The following is a 21,258-nucleotide window of genomic DNA, read 5'->3' as shown; positions in this document are numbered from 1 at the left end:
GAGCAAGAAACGGAGATCGAGAGAGAATGAGTGCATGTAATCGATATGAACTCTGGTATATATGCTAAAGATACGCAAATTTGACAATTAATATACGCCTTTAATTGGGCTTGGGCGTTCACTCACCAATATAGTGTCGTAGTAGTTCTACAAGACAAGACGAGTGTGACAGTCAATTCAGGTATGCCGGACAAAGCTGGAAGACGACGCACACCACTCTGAAATCCCGAATGATACAAATGATTCAATATCTCCTCATTGTGTGATTGATATGATAATGGTCTGCAAGGACGTCAGCACAACGCAAATGAGGTGATCAATATCTGAGACCCGAAAGTCACGCGGAAACAGGAACATGGACCAGGAGGCATGGCATGACGGCAACCCGGCTATAAGGCGAACTCGAGTTCATGGCATCAAGGCCTCAGAGACAACGAGGAGTGCATGTCAAAACACTAAAACAACCGTCGCAAACACCAGCAAAACAGCAAATAACACAAAAGAAAGGCATGCTCTATATCAACAGCTCAACTTACTGAGTATATCCATTTACTGTGGGGACCTCTCCTGTGCTCGAGGAGGATCCCGAATGGTTTGGGTAGAGTCCGTCCTGCCGATGGTCAACCACTCCGACTGACATGCCGTTGCTGGGTCCACCGTGTCCGTTCATTGTAGATAATGGGATCTAAGCCTGCAAGAGAATGGGGGAGAACCTTGGCCGGAGCTGGAAGTTGTGGCGGCGAGGAGGGCGACGAGCGGCGAGCGCGACGGGGCGCAGGGGGAACAACTGAAACGTGACGTGACTGTCACGCGTCATTGTCACAGTTATTTATGGCAATCGCACCAAGCTTGAACTGGCAAGCTGCATCCTCTCCGAATTGTCTCAGTCTGTTCAGACAGTAACGGCGAGAGGAATTAAATGTAAGTAAACAACATTGTCGACACCTTCACTAATCTCCGTGAGACACCGGAAATCCGTTTGAATTCGCTTTCACAGCTTCCGACAGTTCATACGAGTCATTACGTCTCGAGCCTGAGGCCTGATGAGTCGTGCTGGTGAGAGTTGGCCGCTGAGCGCTGAACCATCGCTACCGCTGGACTTTCGCAGCCGCATTGATGGACATGGGGTAATACACATCTCATACTGGGGTATCCGTGCCGTATGCCCCCGTAGCTATACACATTTACGGAGGAGCTTACATACTCTATCATACAAATCATTCGAGGCATGCCTCAATAAACAGCAAGTGATCCATATTTCGTGCTAATAGCAAATGATTAACAAAGGGTCGGCGACCTCTAGGGATGGTACCCGCATACTAGCCGTGCTCACTCGATGAATTGCGCTGTATGACAGTGTCTAGGAATATTTCTTGGGCGCTGTCAGAGATGTAAGTCATGTCTTGATACATGGCCTTGGTCGCTCAGAGTCAAACACGAGTCGGCTCCGAGAAAACCATGATTCGACTCAGTTACGGGTCAGCCGCCTAGCAGGTCCATAAAGCAGACCCAGGATTCGCTTAACATCCCCTACCTGTGTACATTCACATTCTCGCAAACCATGCTTGCCAACTCAACATCCGCCACCCTAGACGTTTTCGTCCACTCTCGATCTCGAATTTTCCCCCGGACACGTCCCGACCAGCCCCAAACTGTGCCGCTAAGCATCGCAGATTCCTCCGTAGTACGGTTCACCACTACCGCGACAGTATTGTTCTACGATGCACAAGGCACAGCCCTATTGCCCGAACAGCTCGAATCTAGTCTGAAAGTCACCCTCGACTCATATCCTCAGTGGGCAGGCCAGCTAGAGTGGGCACCTTACCGTCCGGATGGCGATCACACCGAGCGCGTCGGTCGCGTGAATCTGTCCTACGGCACTCCCTCCGACCCAGGTGTCGAATTAGTCGTCGCGAGCAGTCCCAAACATCTAGCCGAGTTCGTTCCCAGCCCCCTAGAGCGTCGCAGCGGGTCTAAGTGCTGGAACGCAGGGGCAACACCGATTACCACACTCCTTCCGGACACAGATCTACCCCTGCACGACCTCACGAACTTCCGCGGGCTACCAGGACTCATGGTCCAGGCCACCTCCTTCGCCTGCGGCGCGGTCGCCATTGCCGTCAAGATGGCCCACGCGCTGGCGGATGCGCATACCTTGGCACGCTTCACCTCCGACTGGGCGGCCGTCAACCGCGCCATGGTCGCCGGCGCACCTGTGCCCATCCTCAGCCCCGTCTTCGACCCCAGCCTGCTCGACCGCGCCGCGGCAGGCGACATCGACGCCGCAAGCCCCGACACCGTGCTCGTCGAGAGGTCCCGCGCACTGCCCATGCACCGGTACGACTGGTGGACACCAACCACCGACTCTCCGCCGGACATTCCTCCCGGGCTCGAGCCCACAAGCGCAGCCCCGCCGGGCGACCCCATCCCCTTCGCCGACTTCGACACGGGGCCCTCAGCGCACTACCTGCTGCACTTCACCGCGGACGAGGTGCGCCGGATGTGGGAGGAGGCGCGCGGCGCGCGCGCCATCAGCCGCCAGGACGCGCTCTTCGCGCACGTCTGGATGCTCATCAACCGCGCGCGGGGGCTCGAGGCCGACGGCGCGGCGGTGCACCTGAACATCATGCTCGGCATGCGCGCCCGGCTCGCGCCGCCGCTCCCCGTGTCGTTCGTCGGCTCCCCGCTGACCATCGCGCGCGTGTCCATGCCGGCGTGCGAGGCGTCTTCGGGCCTCGGTACCATGGCCGAGCGCATCCGCGCGACGGTCGCGCTGTTCGACGCGCCGGCGCTGGCCGCGCTGCTGCACGACATGGCGCACGACCCCGCGCTCGTGCGCACGTGGCGCGCGTGCCTTGGCCGGCGGAACGTCGTGATCACGTCGTGGGCGCGCCTGGGCATGTACGAGGTGGATTTCGGCTCGGGCGCGTTGCCGCGCTACGTTGAGGCGGTGATCCCGAGTACGGACGGATGTGTCCACATCATGGAGGCGGCGCCCACGGCATCCTCCACAGACGGAGGACGGTTGAAACATTGGTGCGATGACGGCGTGGACGTGTCGCTGTATATTGCGGCGGATGTCGCAGAAAGGGTACTGAGGGATCCAATGCTACGACAGTACAGCGACAGATAACGGCGGACGGTGGTGTCAGGGCTCCGTGGGTTCGCTGCAGCCGTTATCTGCAGACAGAACCTTGGACTGGTTAGATTATACAGGCTCATTAGATGCTTCAGATACCTTAGATAGAGTTAACCGCTTTGGATCCACGAGCTATTAGAGGCTTTGGGTATAACCTACGCAATCCTAGTCACGATTCAGCTATTAAGGCTACCTTGGAATGTTTCGCCAAAGACGAGAGCAGTCGCGGTAGCTGTACTGATTGAACGATTACGACGGCTCCGGCCAAAACACTGTCTTTCCCCATCCTCCACGGTCGGCGTCTCATCTGCCATCAACGCGACCCTGCACGAGAATCGTGAAGCACGGGCCTGTCCGTCCAGACGGACACCCTGGGCCACCATATGAGGTTAGACTGCACAAGACATCGATCGAACCAAATCCCCGCACCAGGATCCTGTCCAAGGCTGCGGCACTTCCAATCACTGTTCATGCCAGAGCCACAGCTCGCGCTCCGGTAATCCAATACACAAATTGTGCCATGTCCATCACCTCGCCGAACGCGGTTTCGCCCTCCGTCCGATCTTCTGCCCCCGCTCTATCCGAGACCGCTGGGAGGCTGCAAGACGCCATTGGTGGCAGACGCATGGCAACATAGCGGTCCATCAGGTTGTGTACAACGCCTGTCTCTCGTGCCCTGCACCCGGAGATCGGCGGATACGTCGGAGGGGGAGAGCTGTATCCCGAGTGTGGATGCGCCGCATCGGCCAACTAGCGCGGCCGATATGAACGTGCGAGCGCGCGCGAGCCCGACCTGTGTGTTCAGAAACACCAGCACGGGGAAGAGGCGTGGGCACGACAGACCATGTGGGAGCGATCGGAAGCAAAGTGGTCCAGGTATGCCGCAGCAGGGACCACTCTGAACAAGCTGGGTGTGCGGGCGAGGACGCCGAGGTTCGCCCGGTCAGACGCCCCACAACGCGAAATGGCGGTGTGTCCCTCACCTGCGGTAGCTTTCGCTGACATGCGCGGACGGCGTCGTGTCAAACGCGTACGGGAACGTTCCGACAAGGTAGTCTGCGCGGCATCCGCCAAGCCAGGAGCGTATCAGGTGGTGATAGGCACGGGCGCGTCTGCGCTGCAGCGGGGGTCGAGACGCACCTGTGCAGCGGCAGGGAATGGGCAGGCGGGTGTCGAAGTCGTACACCCAGGCCTCGCCCTCCCAACTCGCGCTCTCACTGCCAGCGCTCGGCTCCGGGTCTTCAGGTCGGAATTGAGTGTGTGCGCGAAGGCGAAGGACGAGAACGACATGGTAGTCCCAGATGACCACGTCTTCGTGGGCCTTCTGGTTCCACAGTGCGACCTGTTCGACGACCAGGCTGCAGATCAGAATGTGCGGCGAGGAGAGTGTGAGTGGAAACTGCGCGCACGGACCGTTTTGCCGACGTTCGAGATAAAGAGGACATGGAGGCTCCAGGGCCAGCGGTCGTCTGCTGCTGCACGTTCGTGAAAGGTCTGTGCGAGGAGATAGATGTTCTCCTCGCAGTAGCAACTCGTGTAAACGCTATCAGCCGGCAAAGATGGGGGTGCAGCCCGAGGAAAAACAGTGCACGCGCGAGCGCAATTTATAGACTGAGACATTGCGTCGGCGAGGAGTCGAGGACAACCCGGGAGACTGATGGCTATATATCACAAATCAGAGCAAACGAGCATTATGGCCACAATGAAGAAGAAATACAGCACTGGCACGCGCGAGTAATTAATAAGTAAGGCGCAGGCGCAGGCGCATGACGAGAGAGAAGTGTGAGAAAGCCACAAACTCGACCGAGACCACAGCGATCACCAGATTACCCTATTTGCCAATATCCTACAACAACGTCCCTCGCGATAACCATCGAGCACAGCAGCCTCTGCGCATGCGTCCTCCAGCACACGGCGAACCAAGCCCCTCACGTCCGGCAGCCCCGGCGCGTCTGGTATATATTCGTTAGATCATGAGCTGCGCGCGTCTGGTCAGCCGGGACGGCGGTCGACGAAGGAGGGGAGCGTGCATACAGTGGGTATGGAGCGTGGAGACGGGCATGGAGAGACAGCATCATCGCGTCTGTGACGGCGGCAGAGGCACCTGCGCCTGGTCGATGCTCCACGTCGCCTTGTTCGCGAACGCGTCCGAGACCTTCTTCTTCAGCAGTATGTCGTCGAGCTCTGGCGAGGAGCGCTCTTGCCGGAACGGGACGAATATCGGCCGCGGGCCATTCGAGCTCGACTTTGAGCTCGGCTTCGAGGGCCGCTTGGGCTGAGGTGCGTGGAACGGCGGTGCGGAGAGGTTCGACAGTTGTCCCTGCGTCAGGGTGTGCATCGAGCCCGCCGTCCGCAGGTCAATGGGCGGCGGAATAGGGTGAGGGAACTGCGACGGTGGTGCAGGCTTCGGGAGGAGGCCAGAATTGTTCGTGAACGGATGAGTCGCGAGTGGGTCGAAGGAGGGAAGGGTGGAGTGAGACATTGAGAGGGATGAGGCGCACGGTATGTATGAAACGATGAGAGGACGCGATGGGGGTGTTGGGATGGAGAAACAAGGGGCGGGCGGAGGCCCAGGTTAATATATAGACGAGGAGAGGCGGCCATGGAAATTGTGGCGGGGCGGAATGAGGGCCCGGGGGATTAGCGGGAGGCAACAAGCCTGGGTCACATGTTTTCGCGTCCCTGTTCCGAGCCACAGTCTCGCGGACTCGGAAGACAAAACGTCTCTCTCGACCTCGCCCGATTTCAGCCGGGACGAGCACTTTGTTCGCGTGACCCGAACTAGTTTCATGGCAACCTCGACAATACAGGAAGCTTGTACGCCATCTCTCCGATCGTGAACAGTCACCCGTTCAGCAAGGTCCTTGCCCAACATTCCGTACTTTACGTGTGCCTTATGATATCTCATAGTCATACATTCTTCCTACAGTGTCCGCGAACGCCAACGAACACCTTGCCAGGCGCACGACGCACATGTGGTCGCGCAGCGACGGACGCCGTCAGCGGCGAACTAGCCAGCGGGCTCGCGTACTACCGCCTGTCTAAAGCGATGATCAGTTCCAGCCGAGTCGATGATATAAAATCACGTACCCCACACAGATGTTCCCCGCAAAAATTCGAGGTCGTTTCACGTTTCCGGTTGGATCTATCGTGTAGACCGCCCGCGATCCACGGTCATGGGTCAAAATGCTACACGGTGCCCATCCGATGGCGGACATGAACAACGGCGCGACAGCCGCAGCCGCCCACAGCTTGAATATTAGGGTACGTTGACATCTCCATCTCTCACGATCTGCGCCTCAAGATGCAGCCTTGGAACGCCGGGAGGACACCTGCAGGATGGCTTCGAAATGGATGTGAGTAAAGTTACGATATCTCCGGCTGATACGGGCGCGTCAGGTGCTTGGGAAGCAGTATTCCTGGCAGCCCACGGACGGAACTCGAGAGAGTACTTACGTCCGTTTGTTCATCTTGTGTGATGAACACATGCAAACATGACCGAGCATAGTATGACAAAGTGGAAGACAGACGATGCGGCGTATCTTCAGACTAGTATGGTTGACCCGAACAACAGCGGATGCCCGGCGATTGCAAGCGGTTCCCAGTATGGGCGCCCTCAACCTCACAGGCTGCGCTCACTTACTGCCGATAGCAGCGACCCTGAATACGTATCTCATCGCGCAGGTGGCCCACCTCCATGCTTCTCCTCTAGACGATGGCAGATGATACAGCTCCCTTTTTCATCTCCCAGAGGCACCACATAGCCGAAGCAACCCCAGCGAGGAGTAGGTGGATGTTGGAGTAGAGAAATTAGGGTCTGCAGGCCAAAAAGCCTATTCGCCCCAATCATGTGTGGATGGCAGTGGAAACCGCGATGCTTCCAAGAGATCCCGCCATCTTCCCATCGGAACGCCGGAATGCGTGGCGAGCCACATCAGCGGAAGCCCGCAGACAGCGATAGATCCTGGCGATGCATACCGGAGGGAATGGCAAGGCGTCCGACCGCGAGCAGCAAGCGACAGTCGCAATGACGAAACCAGCGCAGATCTATCAGCTCAACCTTTTGAGGGTAGCGTGCCGTTGACATCATGCGCACGTCCAGAACACCCACGGGGCGCACGCGACACCGGGTCGTGAGCCAGATGGATGAATTTCGGTCGAAGATCTGGGTCCGCGAGCTTGCATTGAATGGCAGAATCGAGCGTCGCCAGAAATATGCCAGAGACAGGAACTGGTCGCGCGAGCTGGCCTTGTAGCAGTCGTGTCAGATTCCTCGGCGGCCTCCACTCCCTTATGTTCTGGTCGAAAGTACCATTTTTCAGTCGAATGTCAGACTCTGTGAAGTGCTTTCCAGACTTGCCGGAACAGTGGATTGAGGGAGTCAGATGGGTCCAAGATAAGATATGATTTGCCTCTCATAGAAAGAGATAACATGCATGCGTTTTCAAAGCGAGATAAACTTGCAGTATGAAGGTGAAATCTGTAGGCTACATCCAGAGGCAGCTCAAGTATAATGGCAAAGGAGAGAAGAAAACAAAGGAAATTCGAAACGAAAGCGCCAACCTTGAGGATTGAATATTCAGAAGGCCCCCGCAACAATTTAGCACGTGATTCAAGCGCCCATTGTCTTTTCAGAAATTTTGGTGAACGGTGAACTCGCGACTGAGTGCGGCATGCACAATGTCGACCACTCTCCCTCTCTTCTGGGACCTCTCATCTTCCTCCAAGCCAGCTCGTATCGATGCCTCGGTGAAGCTGGTCTCTGCTCTTGAGCACTTTCAGGCGCAATTCGTGCCCAAGGCGTCACCGGAAACGTCTGACGATGAAGACGAAGACGAGGAATCCAAGGACCACAGTTTGGATAACCTCAATGCGCAAGATGTCTCGTACTCAATACGGAGACTTGTACGCGGCCTGGCAAGTCCGCGAGAAAGCAGCAGACTTGGGTTCGCCGTTGCATTGACGGAGGTCAGTCCGCTGGTCTTCACACTCCTTGTGCGTATCACATCTCTACGGCATGCAGCTCTTGTCGCGAATAAATACGGTGTCGTGCGCGCAAATTATCACCTTGATATACGACTCGTCCAGAATGCAAGGCTCGATGTCTGGCCAGGAGGAACGGGACATGCATTTTGCACGTCTGTTCGGCCTCACGGCTGTCATCCAGTCAGGTCTCCTACTACGGGACACGCCACTTCCCACCTCCGCGTCTTCTGCTACCCTTGCTTCAAGTCTCTCTAGCTATACCGATGTTCTGGCGAACCTCCTAGCTCTCGCCGAGAAGAAGTCCTGGCTGCGCGAGAGCGCCTGGTGGACAGTTGGCCTTGCCGTTGATGCACTCAACAGCTGCGATGTCCCTTGGAAGGAGGATGCCATCGAAGCCACCATCAATATCATTTGCGTGCAAAGCAAGGGCTGGACTCCGGAGAAGCTAGCCTTGACAGCAAAACTGCAAAGCCAATATCCGTCCCGGGACTGGCGGAAGTTGCTGTCTCCTACATTCAAGCATCCTGACCTACTGAGCACCGGAAATCTCTCAACAATTGCTCGTGTCCTGAAGGTTTGAACTATCCTTTCTTTTGGAACCGGGAAGCCGAAGATGCAACTGACGTGATACAGGAATCTAACCCTGATGACGATGAGGAAACAGATGTTCCCAAATCGGGCGCTTGGCGACCTCAGGTTCATTTTGTATGGGACATTTTGCTTGACGGCGTTCTCGCAGACCCTTCATCTGGCCCCGCCGTCAAGGGTTCATTCCCGGAGTTCTTCCGGATTGTTGTCGATGGTGCGGCCCATTCAGTCAGATCGTGGTCTCGATGCGACTCACTACCGAGCAATAGAATCTCTATTTGCCTCTACATCATCGCCCCAGCGGAAGTATTGGGGTTTCCAAGTATTCCAGAAGGCGCTTCCCCGTGTCAGTTCCGCCGACATGCCCATGCTCTTCACCAAAAATTTCATGCGTTCCTGGATCAACCATCTCTCGAACAGTGACCGATATCTGCACAAGGCCGCTAAGCAAGTGGTGAGTCTAACCACCTATAGCCGGGCTAGCTCTTCAGCTCACAGTGCGCAGGCTACTGACGTGCAAGCTATCGTAAAAAATAATCCCACGCTCGGGTTCACCTTAATCTTGCAGCTGACCGGCGTTCATGGAAGTAGACAATTTGACAAGCTCACAAAGACCAAAACGGTCGAGTCGATCCTGACGTCAATGGATAATGCTGGGATCCAGAACTATATAGACTACCTGCTCAAGCAAGCGAACGACGAGCAAAGCTCAGACTCGTATGTGCCTCGCAACTTGAGCCCTTGCCCTGCTTCATTGCACGTTTATAGGGATGCGCAGACAACGAATGCGCGGCGTGCATGGATCATCGACCAGCTTGCTGCACTCGTTCGCAACGGGGCCATCCCGAAAAGCGACGATTGGGTACAGTCGATCTTGGATTGGTTTGTCGTGCACGGTTTGTTCCTCATTGTCAAGTCGTCGGAGAAGAATCCTATCGGAGCTGTACGCATCACCTATTAACGGCTTCGCTCCTATATTGACATCTTCTGTCCAAGTTGCGCACTCTGTCCTCCCCTCCTTTTTCTGACGAGCTTGCGAAGAGCTGTCGGGAACGCCTCTTAAGCTGTCTGGCGGAGCTCACGGGTCAGGCTACTGTTGTCAGCGGCGGTGCGCGTCATACCGTGAACGTCACCTTGACTATTCGCTGATGCTGCGCCCATAGGTGATAAGGCGGTGAAAGTACCCGCTGTAGCATCTGATGGAGAGTTCTGGATTCAACGGGTGCTATGTACTATTGGGGAGCTAGAGAAGGACACGAAGCATGTTCGTACGCTAGATGACGTCGACGAGGAGCAACAGCAGTTGCGTATCAAAGCTCGTCAGACTGTCGAGCGGCTCAGGAAGGTAGAATTTCCCGAATTACGCCCGTGGCATCGGGTTCTGAATGCTGGAGTATGTGCTAGGTGCCAGATGACCAAAGAGAGGCTGCGAAGGGCGCTGAACTCTTGCTGTCGGCCACTCTTTTACACCATTACTGCGCTGACGATGAAGCCGACCCGGAGAGTCTAGAGGTCAGTCATCGTTTACCCTCCACACACAACCCCATTTTCATTTTTCGAATGTAGAGCTGCATTGACGGCGCTTCCCGTATGTTCCCTGTGGAAAGCCAGAAGAGCAAAAAGAAATCTCGCAAATCTGCGGGTGGCTCGGAGGGGCCCACTGAAGCCGAAGCATTAGAGCCGGTGGACGTGCTTGTGGACAACGTGATTGGGTTCCTTGAGCAGGCGACTGCTTACATGCGCTCGGTGGCCAATCAGGTGTTCTCTATGCTGTCCGGCTCTGTGCGGGAGAGCACGGTCGACCTCATACTGACGGTACAAATTTTTGTGTTGCAAGAGCTCATTCGATAAGTCTCATTTTGTTTCTCCCCCAGCAACTGGAACGGAGGGATCCCGCCGAGCTCCGGGCCGATGAGGACGAGGACGAGGATGAAGATGAAGGCATGGGAGGTGGGGAGGGCGCGTCAGACGACGAGAGTGAAGAAGAAAGTGGAAAGGACGAGTCGTCCGACGAAGAGGAAGAAGAGGAAGATATGGACGAGGCTGAGGCTTTAGAACTTAGGAGAAAGATTGAGGAAGCCTTGCGTATAAACGGAGTCGAGGCGGCGACTGGTGATACGGATGATGAATCTGAAGAGGAGTTGATGGACGACGAGCAGATGCTTGCTATCGACGAACAACTGGCTGCGGCATTCCGCGCGCGGACCACTGACAGGAAACTTGGGAAAGGTGTGTTGACATGTGTCTGCATTCTGCGTTATTAACACCATTTTTGTCAGACATTGACGCGCAACGGGAGGCTACCCATTTCAAAAATCGAGTACTAGATCTTGTCGACATTTTCATCAAGAAGCAGGTCACAAATCCCTTGGCGTTGCGGCTGATCTTGCCCCTGGCAGATTTAATCGTGAACACAGGTCCCGACGAGAAGCAGCTGGCTGACAAGGCAACGGGCATTCTTCGATCACGCATAGGGAAAGCAAAAGAGCTCCCGTCTGGCGTGGACAAGGCGTATGCCGCACAGGTGCTCGAGGAACTACATTCCCGTGCACGCAGAACACCCTCGTCCGATGTCCTCGCGACATTGAGCCAATGCAGCTGGTTCTTGAGCAAGGTGCTTCAGCATCAGGACGTGACAGAGCCAATTCTGAAAGCATATCGAGAATCGCTGCTTGACTTTGTGTCGCGCAAGGCTTCGAAATTGAACGGTGTCTTCTTCCAGGACTTTGTGCGTCGACACACCGACGTGGCGTGGGGTCTCCGGGACGATCTATCGGAAGCACCCGGGAAAGCAGTCAATGTGTACCGGCAGGTCCAGGCTTATCAAATACTGAACACCCTGATCAATCGGTTTTCTGTCACTGTATGTGTCTCCGTATATCTTGTGCAACCGTGACATTGACTATCTTGGTAGGACGAGCATCGCAATGACTTCCTTGCTTGCATCTCTCAACTGTGCCGCACACTGCACGCAACAATATCTGGCGCCTGCGACCCTTCGTCAACGCACACGCCTGCCAACCTCAAAGAACTTCTAAAGGTCGGGCTGACCGTAGTGCGCCAGGCGAAGCGTGTCTCATCATCGCCTGGGGAGTTGAAGTCTATTTGGGAGCCATCCGAGTGGGCCAATCTTGCAGGGAAACTGGCTGAGACCGATCGATTCAGATCATCGACTGGATTGCAAACGATGTGCAAGCAGATCGCCCAGATGGCGGGCGGAGAGTCGACGTCGGAGAAAAAGAAAAAGGGCGATAAGGCGTCCGACGACGTCACTGGGTCAAAACGGAAGGCTGGCGCACTGGTCGATGGCGAAGCTCCAGTGACAGAAAAAGCGAAACGCAAAAAGGTAAAGAAAGCGTAGATGTGTATCACGACTTTATACCGAGTGGTGTTACGTGGGCAAGTTCACTTGATATCTTTCGTTGTATATCCATGAAGGTTGTTGGTAGTATCCCTCGTTGCAATCTAGTGCTCTCGCTCACCGTCCACTTGTCGGAAATATCACAATAGGAACAATAGTTTCTTAAGTTTTCAAGCTTTAGGGTCATCACTGTCTTTCGGTCGTCAGTCTATTAGGCAATGTAAACGGATCGTTGCAACCTGGTGAATATATGTGCTGTGGAACAGCACGACTCCGTCATACAGCACCGCATGAATTAATTGACATATCATATCGACGTGTCCACGGGCGCAAAACATCATTGTCAGGCACAGGCTGAAGATACCCGGAACCTTTCGAATTCTCCATTCCCATCCAACGCATGTCGCGCGAGTGAGAATAAACCGAAGCAACTACAAATTTTTATTACATTCCAACCCTCACTAATTCTGAACCCAGCGTACCCCATTGTATACGCCCCGATACTCCCGCGCCACCAACGCTCACTCTGGATTCAGCGGCGGGATCGCCCCCCGCCGCCCCTTCACCGGCCACACCTCCTCCATCGTCTCCGCATCCCACAGCCGACCGCCGCGCGCAACGTAGCGGATCGCCCTCGACCCCCGAATGTCGCCCTCGAGCAGGTCTACCCCCGGCTTGTACACGACAAAGTCCGCGAGCTTCCCCGGCGTCAGCGAGCCCACGGAGGAGTCGATGCCGAGCGTAATCGCCGCGTCAGAGGTCGCCGCGCGAATGACCTGGCGGGGCGGACAAATTAATGATGGTCAGCGGCGCACAAAAGGGCAGGGCGTACTTCGTAGTTGGTCAGGCCCCCCTGTTGCGTGAAGAACATTTCTGAGTGGTAGTTCAGACCCAGCGGGGGCTCCCCGTGCGCGCCGATGTGCGCACGGAGACCCTTGTGGACCATCTTGGCCGTGGACGCGGACGTGTTGAACAGGGCAAAAGCTGCGGGCAGTCAGTGGAGTCTCAAAGGGAAGAGGGACAACGTACATGTTTTCGGCCGTGACGTCGTTTCGGACAGCCGTTCGAGCACGTCATGGCGCGTGAAACGCCGCAATCTCGGGGCGGGTCAATGCAGGCTGCGGTCAGGTAGGTGGGGGACGCACTTTGGATCATTCGGGATGTCCTCGGACGCCCAGATGTACTGTTCTCCCATCGTACCGCCATAATTGACGATGTGCGTAGGCGTAGAGCCGGTTCCGCTCAACGCGTACAGTGTTATGATGTCGTCGTAGAGGACGGGAATGGGGAGAGGGTGCTCGATCGTTGTCATGCCTGAGGAAGAATGATCAAACACACCGTCGTCATAATGTGGAAGCACTTACCATCGACGATGTAAGTGAGGTCCCAGTCGTAGTTCATGCCCTGCGATGATCTCAACTTGAATGCACATGGAGAATACATGAATGCTACTTACTCCCTCCGGGACACAGAGCATACTTAACTCGCGAGCAGCTGTCAGCAGTCTCTGCCGCGAGGCGCTGAACAAACGTGAGCGAGGAAACTGCACTAAGACGTGACGCCGTACCGAGAAGGAAGATTGTAGTTCTTGTAGGAGAAACTAGATGGCCCACCCTCAGCCTTGATCCTGATGAGTGTAGAGCGTGCCTCTGCCATGTCGGCGATGTCATGGTACAAGCTAGGCTCAGCTGCCCCGTAGATGACACCTCCAACTTGGAAAATGCGCGGGCCGACGAGCTGGCCACGCTCGATACGGAACCGTTCTGCGAACGCGAGTACATTATCCGCGCTAGGGCTGCAAGACGGATTCATAAAATAGACGAGGACGAAAGAAAAATGCTTACTTGTGCAGCGTCGTCACGCCATAGGCGAGGAACGTCTCCATCTCCCACGAACGCGCGGGATACAAGGTGTCATATCCGTTCCAGTGTGCATGGACATCTATGAATCCAGGGACCACGAACGCTGCGGAGTATCGACGATCATAAGCACCCGGGAGACGAGGTAAGATGCCCAGACTCACCTCCTTCGACATCGATGACAGTGGCGCCCTGCGGGAACACAGCATCCTGGGCGCCTACGATGGCCTCGATTTCTCCACCGCGCGAGACAAGGATGGCGTCATGCAGAATATCTGAATGGAAGTCTCCAGTCTCCATCGTCAACAACGTCGCGTTAGAGATGATAAAGAAGTCAGTGCCGATTGGAGCCTCCTCGTCGCTGTTGGCCTGGAATGCGGATGCAGCCTCTTGCTTGAGCCGCGCAACGTCAGACGTGTACCTCACAACGACCTCCTGGAACTGGGGTATGTGTTTTGCGCACTCAATGCCGAATGTCTCAGAGTCGCGCTCAGCAGCTAAGCTGCATGCGCTTAACTTCGACACGTCGACCCAGTGAAGGTACGGTCCTACACAAAAAATGAGTACCAATGCACAAGTAGCAACTTATGACGCGTACCGAGGAGCCAGAATAGCTTCGTTCCATCTCTGCTCCATGTAATGTCATGTCCTCCGTCGACGCTCAGTCGCACAAGACCTTTTGTGGCATTCCCGGGCTTGCTCCATACGGGCTCTTCGCTGTTGGGATGGGGTACGTAGTACACATGGTAAAAGTCCACAAACGCAAGCGATTTTGCCACAACAGTATCCGAAACACGGGGGACAGTGGCCAGCTCCTTGGACATAAGCCCCGTCGCAATCGTCTCATGTTTATAGTCGCCAAACTCATCCGGCCCCGCTGCTAGGTCAATCACAAATGCGCGCCCGGGAGACTGCACGAGCAGTTTCGTGTTGCGCTCGAGGAAGCGGACTTGCGTCTTGAGCAATTGATCTTCATCAATCTCCGTCAGGACATAGTGCACGTTCTTCACTACAATCTCTGTAGACGCTTGACCCGACGAAGGCAGAGTGATCTGGCCGAGATACAGCCCCGGCTTCGCGGTCGCGACGATGTCGCCCGTCAGGTAGTCTCCACCCGTCTTGATGAACGCAAGCTGCCTCTGTATCCCTGTGCATTCACATAATATAGGGGAGTAGTACCTCCCTAACGGCAAGCCTGCGAGCTCGTAGGCTTCCCCGGACGTCAAGTTGGCCAGCTCGATCGTCGTAAAGTCGGCGTCTGACCAGCGCGCATGAATGACGAGTTCTTCCGCATTAACAACGAAAGATGGCGAATAATACGGTGCGTCAGCATGCAGCGCCGGCACCCTATATGCATGCGGCGTGTCGTGCCCTACTTCCTGTACATACGTGGCGCCCGCTGCTTGGAATACTGCTCGGGTGCCCGTAGTATCAACGCGGAGCTCGGTAAATGCATAAACACGCTGCGTGGAAGCGGTTTCCAGTGGTCGAATATCCACCTGGGCCATCGCTGTCCGTGCCAGGCGCTTCTCAATATGCGCGAGGAAGCGCACGGGCTGCGGCTCGCCAGCCGCAACCTTCTCTCCAAAAGCATTCGTTGTCAGGGGTATGTGGTAAATTTGTCCAGCAGCCCAGATGATGACGGCATCGTCTGTAGGGGAGAATGCGAATGACGGATATGTTCCCATAGGGGCAGAAATGACTCCTAGGTCATATGTAAGACCGTACCAGATGTGATGAATAGTTCCGGTCTCCAGATCCCTTGATAGTATCAGTCAGTAGAAGTGGCATAAGATGCTGTGATGAAAGCACGCACTTGAACACCAAAGCCTCTTTGTCACGCACTCGCCGCACAAATGCTAGAGTACGGCCGTCTCGTGAAAGTTCTGGTCGAGTCGCTCCACCAGGAAACGCGTCCACGAGGGTTGTCGTCCTCTGAGAGGTGAGATTTGTGGAGAAAATCGCGTAGACCCCCATGTGAACATCTGCAAAACGCGTCTGTCATGTTGTAGCCACTTGCATTTAACGCGAGAGCATACCTTTGCTGTATGAAAACGCGCCATCGCGGTCTCCAACATTTTTCGAGTAAATGAGGGTGTCTTGTCCATGCCATACAAACTGCTCAGGACCGATTTGTTGATCACCGTACTGTTCGGGACCCCATCCCGTAGGAAGAGTCCGAGCCACGAGGCGTTGACCATCGCCCGGTTTGATATGTGTACCCGCAGATTCTACACTGGGAACTTTGTACTCCCATCCCTCACCGGCTCCCAAGCTGCGCGAAGACGTATACCATTTTGTCGCTATGACACTAGAACCGGATGGATGGAAACGCGCGTCAGAAACCCAACGATATGTCTCGTTTGTCACTCGCTGAGCTGAAGAGACGGTCACGCATATATGCGATGGGCAACCAAAGAAGACGTACCACCCAAACGGCCCTCGCGCACAAGGCGACGCTGCCTCCTATCAGCAGTCTCTTGGACACCGCTAGCAAGCAGTTCTTCCTCTACATCCTTTAGCTCCAGTGCGTCCAGCAATTCGTCGTTGAGATCTCCCGACCTGACGTCCATGTTCTCGCAGCCTTTCCACTCCAGCACCCAGATGTTCTCAATGCCTAGCTCGGCGTCGCTTCGGAACACAATGCGGTCACCATCCGGGGAGAAGTGCGGGTCAGAGTCGTGCGGGACTCCGAGTAAGAACGGGCGGGCAAGCGAGAGAGCGCCAGACGCGAGGTGTGAGGGAGAGTAGGCGTGCGACGGCAGGCAGTACAAATCGCCGAGCATGTCAAAAACAATCTCGCCCGTCTTTGGGTGGACATCAAGCCTCAGCCAGGTGCCCTCGGTCACATCGTACTCAAGCAGACGTGGATATGGGTAGTCGGTAGAAATGTCCCAAGGGGTCTGGTTATGAATCGGCCAGATATCGTCCTTCCACTGACTGCTGGGGTCCGCAAGAGCAACAGGTACAGAAGTTGCTTGTAACTGCTCGTAGTTCTGCGCAAAGAGTGCCGAAATACTTGACGAAAAGGTGGACAGCGCGGCCGCTGAGACAAAGAGCAGGACTGCTTGCATCATGCGCGTTTTTCTAGGACGTGGGAGAGACGACTCAGAGCCTAGCCAACCAAGCTGGCCAGGCGAGACTTGGAGATGTGTTTTCTCCATGTCGTAGTCCCCAGCGACAAGCACGGTCTATTGTAAGCGTTCCTTCAGGTTGCGTAAGAGCGACGAAGGGCTGAGTGTCAAGGTATATGCATCTGATAACATTCAGAAACTTACCTGTTCAACGTCGTCCCAGAAATGGGTGAGACGCTGAAGGTTTTGAAGGGCAGTCCTCGAGCCCTGTCTACCTTTAAGCTCAGAGTCGAAGGCTGCAGTGTGAGAATGGATTAGCGAGAGGCGCCCATTTCGAATATAAAGCACATGGCAGATGCTCATTGGAGGACCCCTGATACCATCCCTTACAGTCCGATCGGCGGTCACGAAATGTCGCGAGAGGCCAAGCGTGCCGAGCTTTGCCGAGTTTGTGCTCCGCCCAAGTCACTACAAATGTAATCATGACTACAGCATAAGGATCAAGGTTTCTAGCTCAGCTATGACACGACTCAGCGGAGCGACAAAGGAGACTCAGAGGTCTCGTCACGCCAAAATGTGTCTCAAAGACGATCTCAACAACCAATCATCGGATTTTCGTCGTTCAACCTCAAAATCGTAGTTATGAAAGTCGAACTACCCCGCACCAAAAACTGAGCCCCATACGACCAAAGTGCCGAATGAGGCTGATCGGATGGTAAGGGATGGTAGTGAGGGGGCCATCAGGGATCCTCATCCAAACAAAAATTGGCACTGGAGAGAGCTGATTTTATCCGGCAAGAGTGAGTGTAAAACCGATGCTTGGTCAGACCGTAGACGCCAGTCCGAGCTGGGTCCGCCAGTGCCTGCAGATGTCTGATCCGACATCTGATGCCGTTGCTGTGTAGAATCGTAGACGATCTTGGACAAAAGTTGCGGCCTGTCCTAAACGAGAAGTACAGCAAGGCATTCTTCGATTTCTTCGGGTTAAAACTCAGTGGGCATTTTCAATATTCAGGGTTGGCGAGGGTATTATATGTGAGTGTCGCGAACCGTTGCTATGCAGGCCAATCTATTCACACAGAATGATTCAGTTCTTTCGATCTTGGTAGACCGTAAGTACAGGGCCACAGGGCAAATCTTCCCAATCCAATTTCAGGCTGCTAGATCGCTGAGTACGTTTTAAACAGTAGTGAAGGCACGACTTTTGGCACGATTCTCGGCGAGAAGTAAATTCTATTGCGGTCATACAAGCGAGAAGGGAGCGTGGATGATGGCGAAGTTTGTATGCTAACTTATGGCAGTTGTAAGAGTTGTGTCGCATCACACATTACCAATATAGGGAGCTTATGGCTCATCTTCACAGTCTGCTGTCTCATCTGCGGATGAATTGTCTCTATTCTTCTTAGCCTTCTTCTTTCTCCGTCGCTGCCTCTCATGCTGAAGTGCTTTCTTCATTTCCTGCTTGGACAGTCCGGGGTTATAATACGCGTCCAGCTAGCAAACGTGAGCAGAACTGCTGACCGCCGACGGCCAGATTTACCTTATCCAAAAGCACACGCCTTGCAAGCTTTCTGTTCTGAGACAGTGAGCGAGTCTCCTGACAAGCTACCCGGATCCCCGTGGGCTTGTGAAGCAACTGAACGTTGTTCTCTGTTTTATTGATAGACTGCCCGCCGGGCCCACTACCTATACATCGAAGCGGTTGACAGCTGCAACCGACGCAATCGTCTATATAGTGCATACCTCGAACAAACGACTCCTCCAAATCCACTTCCTTCAGCTGAGGAACAACGCGTTGTTTGTGTGCTTTTTTGAGCTGAGAATAGTATCGAGGCACTTCGGGACTATGAGAGCTGGTCCTGGCAGCATCTGTGGAACTAGTGAGACATGAGGATGGAGATTATATGCGAAGAAAATGGAAGTGAGTGGGGAGACTGGGCGCGGCACTAACCTTCCTCGCTTCCTGACACTTCGACTCGACTCCACAGGTGAAGGGTTCTTGATGGTGTCGTTGTCACCGAGTTCTGTATGTTCTGTAATACGCATCTCTGGTATTGGGTTTCTTGTGTAAGATCTATCTTGCGAAGGGAGAAGGATAACGCACTGAACCGCTCAATGGCTTCGGGACCGTCTGTGCTTTCCACCTTTACTGCCTGCACAACATTTTTCCGCAGGACATCTGCAATCTCTTTAGTGAGTCTGATCTTCTCTTCACATTGTTTCGGATCAGCTGGCGGCGGATACGTCAGCACTTCGTTGCGTATCTTCAGGCGGAACGCTGGTGTAATCTGTGAGTCGCACTGGATATTGTAGGAGGCGGACACGCACCAGTTCTAACATGAAGGTCGCCTGTAAAAGTAGATGCAGATGCGCGAAGGACATCACGGTAGGCAGCCCTCGCAGATGCCAGCAGAGACGGGGGCACGGACATGCTGGTTCACTGCCGGCGAAGGCGTGGCTATCGGGCGCTTGACGCTCGCCCAGCCACGGGTGAGGACGCATCTGCACGTGATGTGCTTCGCGAGATCTACACGAGATCCGGCGCGAGACGCGTTCCATATATGGCTATTGCTGTCGAATGCGTCTTGCTGAAGACGTCGCCTTGAGCGAATTGTCCAGGCACAGACTTGGGCGGTATTTCTCTCAAAAAATGCGGGCAGTGTCAGAAACGCAGTTCTCCTTCGCCTCGTGTAATTTTGATACAGAATATATGAATTTACGCGAAGAAAACCGTGCGCGAACACCACGTATGCGCTCAATCGACATTGGCGGCGTCCAGCGCACCTTCTGACCACCAAAACTACGTACTCGACCCCCATCCACCGTCCCCCTGGCTACTATACATTTTAGAGGTCTGCGGTGGGTACTAAAGGATGCTGAGGGCCAGTTCCTGAGATTTAGCCTCACGTGACACGCGATTACAGTTTGTTGAATGGACGGGACGCGCCTCGGAGTCTGAACAACCTCTCTTCCACCCGTACCACCACCATCCCCTGCCCCTCTGCATTCCAAGCTTTGGCCAGCCTTCCTCCTATACTGCTCACTTTAGCCTTCAATCTTCAACCACTATCCACTAGTTAAACACTTCACAGCAACAATGTCTATAGCTAAGAAGTCCGCGACTGCCAAAGCGGCTGCCTCCAAGAAAGTTACTGCTCGTGCGGCCCCCACTCACCCTCCTTGGATTGAAATGATCAAGGTAACGTGGCCTTAACTGATCTTCTTTGTATACATACACTGCCTGTACACAATGAACGTTGTGGGCCGTATAACTGGTCGTTGTCGACGATGTTCCAAAAGGGGTAGGGCGCAGGGCGTGGCCGACGCCGCGCGCCACCACATTTCCCTTGCCTCCTGTCTTCGTCCCCCCGTCTCGCAATTACCATAGCCTATCCCTGTGTATCCCTGCGATGCATCTCCTATGTAAAATTGCTTATGTCTCATGCCATTCTTCGCATTCTAGGACTGCATCATCGACCATCCTGATGACGCTCGTCATGGTGTATCTCGCCCTCAAATCAAGAAGTACGTAAATGCGGTTCCTGTACACTGCCTGGGGTATTAATGGTGCTGTACAGGTATGTTGAGGACAAGTATGATCTTGAAATCGGCAACGCGCAAATCACGCAGCTCAGCAAGGCCATCACATCTGGAGCTGAGAAGGGTCTATTTGTCCTTCCCAAGGGTAATTCTATTCCGCGCACGATTGTGGTCTTGAAGGCTAATGTACATGCACGTAGGACCCTCTGGTCGAGTGAAGCTCCCTCCCAAGGCCAGTCGGTCGGCAGAAACGTCTGCAGCGAAGGAGGTATGTTGTTAAGTGTTATCATATGTCTGTGAAAGGTGATGTAACTATTAGAACAAGCCTGAACCGAAGGTTGCCAAACCAAAGGCCGCGCCCGCGAAGGCAGCTAAGCCCATCGCAAAGAAACCCGCCGCTGCGAAGAAGCCAGCTTCGACAAAGGCTGCTCCTGCTCCCAAAAAGACTGCGCCGGCGTCTAAATCGACTGCAGCGGCTAAAGCTGTAGCATCTGGCCCGAAATCTACTGCATTAAAGACAGCAAAGAGAACTATTACACCGAAAGCAACTAAGTCTGCTCCTGCTGCTAAGCCAAAGGCAGCCGCGAAGAAGCCAGCAGTGAAAGCTGCGCTGGCCAAGAAAGCCGCTCCTGCGAAGAAGACCGCTGTATCGAGCAGGCGCGATAGCGCTAAGAAGGTGCGTGTGTGGCTACATACATCTGTTTTTTGTCA

The 21,258-nt window shown here is 54.7% G+C and overlaps 5 protein-coding genes across 5 annotated transcripts; 2 read left to right on the top strand and 3 right to left on the bottom strand.

The window, feature by feature from the left end:
• Positions 1 to 1,561: 1,561 nt before the first annotated feature.
• Positions 1,562 to 3,133, top strand: FIBRA_05839 (uncharacterized protein; the record flags this gene model as incomplete). Its single annotated transcript, XM_012327587.1, has 1 exon — positions 1,562 to 3,133. One exon carries the CDS (start codon positions 1,562 to 1,564, stop codon positions 3,131 to 3,133), a length of 1,572 nt encoding a protein of 523 aa, XP_012182977.1.
• A 474-nt stretch (positions 3,134 to 3,607) lies between these two features.
• FIBRA_05838 (uncharacterized protein) lies at positions 3,608 to 4,584 on the bottom strand (the record flags this gene model as incomplete). Its single annotated transcript, XM_012327586.1, has 4 exons — positions 3,608 to 3,889; positions 3,983 to 4,046; positions 4,123 to 4,497; positions 4,553 to 4,584. 4 exons carry the CDS (start codon positions 4,582 to 4,584, stop codon positions 3,608 to 3,610), a joined length of 753 nt encoding a protein of 250 aa, XP_012182976.1.
• A 629-nt stretch (positions 4,585 to 5,213) lies between these two features.
• Positions 5,214 to 5,621, bottom strand: FIBRA_05837 (uncharacterized protein; the record flags this gene model as incomplete). Its single annotated transcript, XM_012327585.1, has 1 exon — positions 5,214 to 5,621. The coding sequence occupies one exon, from the start codon at positions 5,619 to 5,621 to the stop codon at positions 5,214 to 5,216; it is 408 nt and encodes a 135-aa protein (XP_012182975.1).
• A 2,198-nt stretch (positions 5,622 to 7,819) lies between these two features.
• On the top strand, positions 7,820 to 12,074 carry FIBRA_05836 (uncharacterized protein; the record flags this gene model as incomplete). Its single annotated transcript, XM_012327584.1, has 13 exons — positions 7,820 to 8,107; positions 8,163 to 8,699; positions 8,759 to 8,927; positions 8,983 to 9,167; positions 9,219 to 9,430; positions 9,482 to 9,656; positions 9,710 to 9,821; positions 9,877 to 10,058; positions 10,118 to 10,225; positions 10,280 to 10,528; positions 10,588 to 10,942; positions 10,993 to 11,576; positions 11,628 to 12,074. 13 exons carry the CDS (start codon positions 7,820 to 7,822, stop codon positions 12,072 to 12,074), a joined length of 3,603 nt encoding a protein of 1,200 aa, XP_012182974.1.
• Positions 12,075 to 12,595: 521 nt separating this feature from the next.
• FIBRA_05835 (uncharacterized protein) lies at positions 12,596 to 19,438 on the bottom strand (the record flags this gene model as incomplete). Its single annotated transcript, XM_012327583.1, has 20 exons — positions 12,596 to 12,850; positions 12,907 to 13,058; positions 13,104 to 13,171; positions 13,220 to 13,388; positions 13,439 to 13,478; positions 13,531 to 13,594; positions 13,642 to 13,869; positions 13,919 to 14,039; positions 14,098 to 14,481; positions 14,532 to 15,694; positions 15,750 to 15,918; positions 15,973 to 16,311; positions 16,362 to 17,124; positions 17,212 to 17,303; positions 18,369 to 18,501; positions 18,548 to 18,693; positions 18,751 to 18,884; positions 18,959 to 19,055; positions 19,112 to 19,285; positions 19,336 to 19,438. The coding sequence occupies 20 exons, from the start codon at positions 19,436 to 19,438 to the stop codon at positions 12,596 to 12,598; spliced, it is 4,794 nt and encodes a 1,597-aa protein (XP_012182973.1).
• Positions 19,439 to 21,258: the final 1,820 nt, after the last annotated feature.

This window comes from Fibroporia radiculosa (genome assembly GCF_000313525.1).
Source record: "Fibroporia radiculosa TFFH 294 genomic supercontigs, scaffold5239, whole genome shotgun sequence".
Classification (NCBI taxonomy): domain Eukaryota; kingdom Fungi; phylum Basidiomycota; class Agaricomycetes; order Polyporales; family Fibroporiaceae; genus Fibroporia; species Fibroporia radiculosa.
This window is presented reverse-complemented; position numbering and strand designations above follow the sequence as displayed.